Source organism: Hippocampus comes, unplaced genomic scaffold (assembly GCF_001891065.2).
Source record: "Hippocampus comes isolate QL1 unplaced genomic scaffold, H_comes_QL1_v1.1 scaffold14, whole genome shotgun sequence".
In the NCBI taxonomy this organism is placed as follows: Eukaryota; Metazoa; Chordata; class Actinopteri; order Syngnathiformes; family Syngnathidae; genus Hippocampus; species Hippocampus comes.
Window position 1 is genome coordinate 914,140 of NW_017805839.1, and position 10,150 is coordinate 924,289.

General features: G+C 42.3%; 3 protein-coding genes across 3 annotated transcripts in view; 1 reads left to right on the plus strand and 2 right to left on the minus strand.

Annotated features, from left to right (window-relative positions):
• LOC109526574 (WAP four-disulfide core domain protein 3-like) overlaps positions 1 to 7,365 on the plus strand; it is a 22,298-nt gene extending 14,933 nt beyond the window's left edge. Inside the window, exons 2-9 of the mRNA XM_019887917.1 lie at positions 5,158 to 5,268; positions 5,378 to 5,521; positions 5,683 to 5,820; positions 6,135 to 6,263; positions 6,371 to 6,384; positions 6,456 to 6,660; positions 6,838 to 6,975; positions 7,073 to 7,365. Of these exons, the coding sequence (XP_019743476.1) occupies positions 5,172 to 5,268; positions 5,378 to 5,521; positions 5,683 to 5,820; positions 6,135 to 6,263; positions 6,371 to 6,384; positions 6,456 to 6,660; positions 6,838 to 6,975; positions 7,073 to 7,206 (999 nt within the window). The 5' untranslated portion in view covers positions 5,158 to 5,171 and the 3' untranslated portion in view covers positions 7,207 to 7,365. The remainder of the gene's footprint in view (positions 1 to 5,157; positions 5,269 to 5,377; positions 5,522 to 5,682; positions 5,821 to 6,134; positions 6,264 to 6,370; positions 6,385 to 6,455; positions 6,661 to 6,837; positions 6,976 to 7,072) is intronic.
• The window catches only part of pigt (phosphatidylinositol glycan anchor biosynthesis, class T), a 51,305-nt gene that overhangs the window by 17,857 nt on the left and 23,298 nt on the right, over positions 1 to 10,150 (minus strand). The gene's annotated exons all lie outside the window — the stretch shown is intronic.
• On the minus strand, positions 1,045 to 4,195 carry LOC109526582 (protein ANTAGONIST OF LIKE HETEROCHROMATIN PROTEIN 1-like). The gene is made up of 2 exons (XM_019887944.1): positions 3,964 to 4,195; positions 1,045 to 3,291 (listed from the first exon to the last, which is right to left on the minus strand). Exons 1-2 carry the CDS (start codon positions 4,081 to 4,083, stop codon positions 2,212 to 2,214), a joined length of 1,200 nt encoding a protein of 399 aa, XP_019743503.1. The 5' UTR covers positions 4,084 to 4,195; the 3' UTR covers positions 1,045 to 2,211.

Genomic DNA, 10,150 nt, shown 5'->3' on the forward strand with positions numbered 1-10,150 from the left:
TATATGAAGGCGTATGGGAGTCATTGACTCGTTCCCGTATAAAGCTGCGCTGTTCAAGGTTGGGGAGAAGCAGTCTAATGTTCATGGCACAAAAGATCCGCAACTGCATGCATGTCTAATTCCACAAAAAAAAAAAAAAATGTTTTTTTTGAATGATTTTGCTGGTTGCATGTGAATGCTGAGAGATGATGTCACAAGGTGAAAAACAAAAGTAAGAAATTAATTTGACCGTGCTAGTAATGACATGACACACGCCATTGACTTTGTTTTTATTTACAGTAGTTCATCCATCCATCCAGTTTGTAATCCGCTTCCTCTCTCAAGGGTCGCGGGGGGTGCCACCCAATCGCAGGGCACACATTTATGAACAACCGTCCGCGCTCACCCTCACACCTAGGGACAATTTGGAGTTTTCAATCAGCCTGCCATGCATGTTTTTTTTTTTTTTTTTGGAATGTGGGAGGAAACCGGAGTACCCAGAGAAAACCTACGCAGGCATGGGGAGAACATGCAAATTCTGCACAGGAAGGCCGGAGCCGGAATCTAACCGTGCACTCCTGCACTGTGAGGCCGATTAAAACAAACTGGCTATTTAAAAATGTGACTTTTATTTATTTGCGCTTATTTATGAAACTGAAATGAAAAGAAGTGGAAAACGTATCGAAATTATGCAAGTGAACTGATATTGAAGGTGAGGCAGCCTCCAATGGCTTTAAGTGGGACCTTTTCTATTGCAGGTCGGCATCATGCAATGATACGACAGCGCCCTCTGTCGGTTGGTGATGAGAATATACTCACACAAAACGGACGCTTCATTAGGTATACCCCACCATGTAATGACGTCCATTACGCTCTATTTTATCCCTCCAAGTGTTCCCAAAACAGTACGTTTGGTATAAAAGTGATGAGCACGTTCGTGAGGCTGCTCCGGCCGTCTCGTGTGACGTTTGCGTTCTTGGGTTTCTTCCCACATTCCAAAAATATTCTTGTCGAGTGATGGTGAATGTTGTCGACTTCAGCCCGACATAGTGAGGACAAGCGGGATGGAAGATCAACAAGACTTGCTGTAGATTTTTATTGATGGACTTTCTTCTTCAGGGCACATTGACAAGATAATTCATTAAGTACACTTGAACAAATCTAATGGGGCATACATCTGTATTCAATCATGTGTCATTTATCTAAATAGGTTGGTTAGAATATTAAAAACAGGAGTGGAGACTATCACCAGGTGTAAAATTTTGAGGTGATTCTACTTTGTCATCAATTACGAATATGACACTGTGGTTTTAAAACTTTTTATTAAAAATGTGTGCTTTTAAATTAATCTGAGCTGCGTAATCAACCCTGATGTTAAAATGACAACACAGGAGGGAGAAACCATGACATGTCATCACATTTGGTACAGTAACCAGAAACGCCATTTGAACAAGTACCTCAAGGGGCCTGTGCCATAGTTTAAGAAAAACCTCTGTGGACACGTGGCTGACACACGATAAAATCATTCACTCCTGTTTTACGTGACACTATCAAAGACATTTAACAAGATGTTCGAAATGATAGTTTGCAGTTGTGGGCCATGATGCACGGCGGCCTGCCACACCTTTAGATGATATTTTTAGGTTGATCTTCCTTCACAGTATACATTTTAAATAGCCATCATACAATGGCAAATTTCAAAATAGGAGTTCGATTCATGAATGGATGACTAAAATATCCTGATTCAATCAGAATTGGCATTCAAACAGCTCCCATCACGCTGTACACATTTTGACACCGAGCGATTGAACAGTACTCAAGGATGTTCTCAGAAAGGTGGCGGCTAACTGAGCTTATCGAGTCTCATCAATAAAGGTATAGAAGTGGATCTCCTCGGAAATGACATACATAAATAAATAACCAAACGCATACTGTGAATTTTGACATTTAGTTAGTTCCTTGCGAGAGGAATGTTGTGCAAAAACAACCGAAGCACTGAACAGCTGGACATTTCAGATTTCAAAGTTCAGACATGGTCCAAATAAGTTCCGCTGGTAAGGGTAGAGTGCATTTTAGGTTCATCCCGAAATTTCACGCGAAAGCCTAAGATCCTTACATTTTTGTGAGTCATCTGTGCATCCTGTGATGCTTTGGCGACGGGCCCGGCAAGTAGTGTTCCTTCAGGAGAGGCGCTGGTTTATGCGGCATGTAAAATGGATGGATGGATGACATTCACTGATTGTCCCCGCTAAAGTACTGCAGCAATGCGGTTCTAATACCAGGCCCTTGTGCGGTACAGTCCATAGGGGAAGTCTGACCAGGTGGACTTTCAGGCTGCGCCTCCTGGAAATCGTCACCATGTTCTTCACAAATGTTATGCAGTACACAGCAGGCAATAGCCATTTCCCTGGCGAGCTCCACTTTGCAGTCCAGTTTCTTCGTGAGGCATCTCCATCGACCTTTCAATCTCCCGAGGGCTGTTTCTAAAACGGACCTTGCAACGTTCAGTCGGGAGTTGTAGGCGACTTGTTCCGGAGTCAGGTCTTCCGTGTCGCAGAAGGGTGTCATGAGCCACTCCTCCGCGGGGTACGATGGGCCACCAATGAGGTAATGGCCAACATCACGGCCCGAGATGTCGACTTTGTTTTGACCCAACAATTGCCCGTCGCTTAGAAGCTCCCACAACGGTGACTGCTGTAGCACTGCGGCGTCACACGCACTCCCCGGAGAGTCAACACATATGTCCCAAAAGTGTCCTTTTCCATCCACAACCGTTTGGAGAATGACAGAGTATCCGCCTTTCTGGTTTCTGTAGTGTTGGGGGTTCTCATTCGGAATCGCTATGAGAATGTGGCAAGCACCGAGTACACCCACACATTGTGGTGCTCCCCAAATGCCGTGAAACAAGGTGGACATCTCCACCAATTTGTCAGCATCGGGGCATCTGATGTGGATGGGAAGGAGTAGCTTAGTGACCGCGATGCAGAAGTCTCGCACACACAAGTACACGGTGCTCAGGCCCACCCCAAAGAGACGACTAATGGTCTTGTAGCCACCGCCGTTGGCGAGCTTCCAAACGGCAATCGCGACTCTCTTTTCAAAAGGGATCGAGGGACGGAAATTTGTGTCCCTTCTCCCCATGGCACGTCTCACCCGACCGCAGATGTACTCAAAGGTCTTCCTGGATAAATGGAAATTCTGCTGGAACTGCGAAGGGCTGAAATCCGGAACAACGTGGTCCCACCAGTGCCGAGAACGCGGACGCATCCACACAGAAGGTGGCGCTCGCCTTGATATGAGCCACAACAGCACCTGTAAATTCGAGTTGTCCCAAGACAAACAATAACCGCAGCTGTAATAAAGTGATTCTGAGACACCATTAAAAAGACATTGTCCATCCCGCTTGATGATAAAATAACAGATTAAATTCCATTTATTATTGTGTTTTTTTTCTTGACCAACTGGCAAAGCAGTTAAACGAGCTGGAATAATGTTCATGTGGGTAAACTCTAACGTAAGCATTGATTTACAACCTTATTATTAGAGTAATGCTAAAATTTTATTCGTAATAGAAAAAATTAATTAGTATCCAAATAAAATGTAACTTGATTTCATCGTAAAGGATTTATTCGGCAATGTTTATTTAACACATTTTAAGGTTCCTGAGTATTTGTTGGGGGGGGAAACAGCAACATAATAAATTGACAAATTAAATACAATTCTGTATGTTGCGAAAAGTATCCCAATAATGGTTGAGCTGGACAAATCAAATGATATGATGGTTCATGACTTCCCTTTTTTGAAGGGTTGAGCCCTCGAAAAATCATATTAATGGTTCACTTTTAAAACAAAGACGAGGCCTAATTAACGCACACGTTAACCAGCTGTGGACTGACGATTCACGGGGACATGAAGATTTGAGACTTTGAGAGAGATCGGGAAAATAGGTCGCAGTGTTCATCATAACAATACTATCAAACTTACCTTCTTCCTGTTACGTAATCTCTGTTGATGCATGTCACGGAGAAACTGAAGAAGTCGATGACGGGTTCCAATATAAGCTCGCAAAGTCAGAAGCAATATTTGCACATATTCCTTCTCCATTGCGATTGTGTTTCTTCTTTCTTCCGGTATAGTTGGCAACCAGGGTCCGTGCGCATTACCGCCACCTTAAGTTAATATTTCTGCTTTCGTGTTCTTGTTCCCTATTGAGGAGGGAAGTTCCTATTTGGACACTTGACGTGTTTCGCACAGACGCGGAAATATGTACGATAACCCCTTAGGCACCATATTGGACGTTGATAAGTTGCCATATTGCGTGTGTAAAAGTGGAACATTCGACAAAGATACATCCTTAATTTCTGAATTTCTTGGAGGCAAAACAAATGTTTTACAGTCATTTGGTTAGATTGTATGGGTTTAAGACATCACAACATTTTACGAAGACAATTTGCTCACTTTATGACTCGATAATTGAGCCGACCTGTGTGACGTCATGCACATTGTTATGATCCAGTGGAGAAAGGATATTGAGTCTCTCTTTTATCGGTAACTGCTTCAAACAAGGTGTATGCAGGAATAGTTATCAAGTCAGTTGTTATTGTCAAATATGCTCTATGTGCAACATAAAGCACAAATGAAATAACTTTCCTCTCTCAACCACAGTGCAAACATGTAGTTATGATTATATTGTGCGTGTTTTATGTTGTGCTGTATTGTTTGTGTTATTTTATGTGAAATGCTCTGTAAAGCGCTTTGGTACAGCTGCAGCTCTTGACAAAGCGCTATCCAAATATATGTCCCGTTTAATACCTTGAAAAAATCGTGAATAAGTTTTCTTTAGTGGTTACTATAACTAATTTGATGTAAATAACTAAATAAGACGATTAATCGGGATCTGGATTTAGATCTGACCAACCAATCGATCCTGAAAAGGATTACTATTTATCTTAAACAGGATATGTAGGAAGATCTTAAATCTGATTGCTACGGGGCCACACATACAGAGTTAATGATTTCATGAGAAAAAAATAGCTTTTAGAACATATTCCGACAGAATGTGATTGTATCGTACAGGCACAGGGACCCAGCATCCTCTTCCAGGGCGACCCCAGTCTGAAAGTCGTGTTTGTCCTAACGGGGGGAAAACAAGAGTAACGGGGGGGAAAACAAGAACACATTCTTGTCGAAGTATGGATAAGTACACAGTTTGTGCGTTGGTTATAGCGCTCGGTGCATTTGTGCAGTTCAAGGTTGTTTTTACTCAGAATTCCCGAAACAATTTGACAGGTAAGACCTTTATCATTTTCCTTGCCGTTTTTACTCATTTCAAAACATCTGTTTCGAGTTTACGCTCTCGTCTAATTCAGTATTTTCTTGTTTTGATTTTTTTCCTCAGAGATTCGGCCGAAAGCGGGCCGATGCCCTCGTCTTCTGAAAGTGGTGCCATCACGCAAGGGCTGCGCGTGTGATCAAGACTGCCCTGAGAACCACAAGTGTTGCGTCTTTGACTGTGGAGCTGCCTGCGTCCCTCCTTCTTTAAGTACGATTTTCCCATCATGAAAGTTTATCACACTTAAGTGCTACTCTGGAACACACCCTCCCGTACAATTTATTTATATGGCGCTTTCGCTGTAGCTGTAACAACGCGGGGTTTACAGAACATTTCATTAAAACCTGCTCATTTCGGGATCTGATTTTCAGATAAACCAGGAGTGTGTCCGCGTCGAAAGTGGGGCTATGGGCAGTGTGCCGAGTTTTGCTATGACGACAGTGACTGTCCCAATGAGGAGAAATGCTGCTCCAACGGATGCGGACACGAGTGCACGGTCCCTTACAAAGGTTAGCTTAAGAGTTTTTAGTGCCCCGTGGCCGCATTGGTCCGTTTGGTACTTTTTTGATGCTTTTATGTCTCTGTGTGCCCTGCGGTTGGGTGGCAGCTGGTTCAGGGTGTCCCTTGCCTACTGCCCGTAGGCAGCTGGGAAGGCTCCAGCATGTCCCGCGACCCCTGTGTGGGTAAGCGAATAATAACATGGATGGATGGATGTGATTGTATTGTACAGGCACAAGGACCCAGCATCCCCTTCAGGGCGACAAACCTGCAAGTCTTGTTTGTCCCAACAGAGGGAATCAAGAGCACATTCGTGGTATGTCAGTGAAGCCGGGCCGTTGCGCTCTGCCCCAAGGAACTCCCATGTGTGCAGAGTACTGCTACCATGATGGTCAATGTCCAGAGGAGCAGAAATGCTGCAGGACAACCTGCGGTCACGCCTGCAGTAAGCCCTGCTGAGTTGACTACAATCAACTTCATGACAAAAATACAGAAGGAGACAGGAGAGTGTTTTTTTTTGTACAAGCATGGACAAGTACGCTGTTTCTGCGTTGGTTTTAGCGCTCAGTGCATTTGTGCAATTTCAACCGGTTTTTACTCAGGATTCTCTCAGTAAGTTCTTGATCATTTTCTTTGCTATTTTTAGTCATTTAAAAACATGACACTCTTGGATGATTCAAGATGTTTTGTTTTGTTCTTTCACTCAGAGATTCACCCAAAACCAGGCGAATGTTCCCGTAATCCTTTATTTGCACCATCAAAAAGGGGATGTGTGAGTGACCAAGACTGCCCTGGGGACCACAAGTGTTGCGTCTTCGACTGTGAAGATGTCTGCGTCGCTCCTTCTTTCAGTACGAATTACAAACTTGTTTCCCTTTTGGAAGTCAATCAGACTTTTGTGCTTCTCTGCGACACACCCGTCCAACACATTTTATTTGTGTGGCGCTTACACAGCAGCTGTAGCTGTAACAACGCGGGTTTACAGAACATTTCATTAAAACCTGCTCATTTCGGGATCTGATTTTCAGATAAACCAGGAGTGTGTCCGCGTCGAAAGTGGGGCTATGGGCAGTGTGCCGAGTTTTGCTATGACGACAGTGACTGTCCCAATGAGGAGAAATGCTGCTCCAACGGATGCGGACACGAGTGCACGGTCCCTTACAAAGGTTAGCTTAAGAGTTTTTAGTGCCCCGTGGCCGCATTGGTCCGTTTGGTACTTTTTTGCTTTGTAACCATGCAATCTTTTGTGTTTTGGTATGTCAGTGAAGCCGGGCCGTTGCGCTCTGCCCCAAGGAACTCCCATGTGTGCAGAGTACTGCTACCATGATGGTCAATGTCCAGAGGAGCAGAAATGCTGCAGGACAACCTGCGGTCACGCCTGCAGTAAGCCCTGCTGAGTTGACTACAATCAACTTCATGACAAAAATACAGAAGGAGACAGGAGAGTGTTTTTTTTAATATACATTTTCCTTCAACGGTGGTTACAGGGTACATCAAAAGTATTCAGATCATACAAATTTTGGTATTTAGCTCAAATTATTTCCTGTTTGCTATTTTTTAAAAATAAATGTGCTACAAATGAGAAATGTGTTGCACGATTACTTCCCGAAGTATGCCATCAATGAAAACATGTTTACAGGAATGTTGCAACACTCCAACGTGATAGTATCTGCTTTACACATTGGACCAGCACATCTCATAACATCTTCAACACAGCGATCACTGCTTTTCATCAATTACACGGGCACATCAGCATATTAATCACACAGCTATCTGAAGCCTGCTCTTTATGAAACACTTGAAGAGGAAACCATTTGCAGCTGATCTCCCCTGCAACTCCCTTCTACATGGTGACCTCTTGTGTTTGTCTGCCCCATTGGAGTTTGCTTGTACAGTCCAGTCTAGTCCATAAATGAGGGCAGTCAGAGAGAAGTAATCCAGCTCCCACATTGATGCACTCTCCAAAATGTGACCCTCTTTTCCTCAGGTCATCATAAAAATGGTCATCTGATCACTGTAAACATATTTTGCCTCTCACACAGGTAGCACAATAAGAAAGAGATTTTTTTTTCTGTCTAACATCTGGCGAACTAAGAACTTAGTGGTGTGGTCAAAGTGTGCAAGCCAACATTTTGGATGTGCAATCAACCTGGAAGATGCATTACCGTAATTCAAATGGCAAGTGGGTAAAAAATAGAAGCAGGCCGCTCACAATACATGTGTTTTGTTTTTAATTTTAATGTAATGGAAAGATGAATTCCAAAAAACAGAATAAGATGACAGCAGTGAAAATACTGTAATGTTTTGGTTGACCTTATATTTACACAGGACATCCACTTCATTAAGTACAACATAAGTACCCAAGTGGGTAAAAAATAGAAGCAGGCCGCTCACAATACATGTGTTTTGTTTTTAATTTTAATGTAATGGAAAGATGAATTCCAAAAAACAGAATAAGATGACAGCAGTGAAAATACTGTCATGTTTTGGTTGACCTTATATATACACAGGACATCCACTTCATTAAGTACAACATAAGTACATGAAAAAAATAATAAAGCTGACTTGACTTGGCATATACACAATCTTTCAGTGTACAGTCTTATTTTATGTGCAAGAAGTCTCACAATTGATTGATGCTGCCAGAGATGTCATATGGGTACTCAATGTTTATTTATTAAAACAAGAAGAGGGAGAAAAGTTCCATCAGAAAGCACATTTGGTGCAAAACTTGCCAAATAAATCATACAAGTGACTCACTGTGGGAACCCCTGATGGGATGAGACAAAAGTTACAGCAACTGAATAAAATGTGAAGTCTGTTGTGCATGTTTTGAAAAAGTTCAGCTGATTAGTTGCAGCCCTCAAACGACTGCCGCCGTCTTCATGTCAGGCTATCGCTCCATGAATGGGCAGTCATAGTCAGTACTTTGCATGTAGCTTGCCTGGCCAAATAAAAGCTGAATACATATCACCATAAGTGCAAAAAGTAAAAGAGAGCTTGATTGGTAGAGAGTCCCAGACGACGGTATTGCTTTTCACAAATGCATACTAAACAGCAGTGCAAACAAAAGGATAACTGCAAATAAATAAAGCATCAACCATTTTGCCAAGGCAAACAAACTCCGTTGTGTCGCAGTAATGCACATGAAGACCAAGTGCTCAATGTATCCACTCGTGCAGTGATTCCCAATAATTGGACAATTTCACTTAATTGGTCCAGAATTTATTTATTGAAGAAGAAGAATGTGGTGTTTTTGTCTGGTGACAGGCTGAACAATTAAAATGCTCTTCCACCAGATGGCAGAAAGTGCAATTGACATGCGAACCAACTTGTTGCCATTCACACAGCAGAAAAAAAAAATTGCATACGGTGCAAAGGGAAAGGAACAAAAAGAGTCAGAAATGGGTGTCAATAAGTTTCACTTCTCTTCAAATTAACCGTGTTATTTGCTTTGCTTGCTTTTCATCCACGTGAATCAGTGCTTCTTCTGGTTTGTATTGCCAATGTCAGCATTTATCATGTCTCTTGGTTTGGTTTTGAAATTTCATGACAATTCAGTGTCGAAATTTCCGCTTAAAACTCCCAGTTGAACCTTCTGTTGAGCAAGCAGTCTCCAAAGCAAAGCAAAGCCCAGCTGATACTGTCAAAGCGCTGGATTGCACCACAGCTTAAAACCAAATCAAAATACCACTCAGCGGTTCAACATATTTTGAAATAACGTACCAACCCTTGATGCACGCTGCGCATTTCTTTGATAGATATATTAGAGCTGTCAACGGTTATTTTGATTGATCACAATTCATCGGTTAATTGAAAAAAGCTTTTTATGAACTTTTTTTTTGCCCGCCGTGTTTGAAGAGTACCTGTTATGTGTTAATTATTTCTTCCTGGATTTAATGTCATGAGCACATCCTCAACATTTTTTGAACCACTGCTGCACTTTGATGCTCCAGTTTTTCTAATCAGTTCATTACTTACATCAGGCAAAATAACTAAAAAAGGAGCCCAATATAAATAGCGTGATTTAATGTGTTAATACTTGATTAATACAACAATTAATTTAAAATCTATTGTGTCATATATCAATTCACCGAATACAAAAATACACTTCAACTGAATACATGAATAATATGGGGCCCCAATTTGCGTGAGGGGGTGCACCAGGATTTCAAGTGAGCGTGTCATACGTGAACGCTCCAACATGCACTTCACATGATGTTCAAATATTCGTCAGCTCCCCCATAGCCAGTGTGTGTGTGTGTGTGTGTGTGTGTGTGTGTGTGTGTGTGTGTGTGTGTGTGTGTGTGTGTGTGTGTGCACATACATTTATACATATAA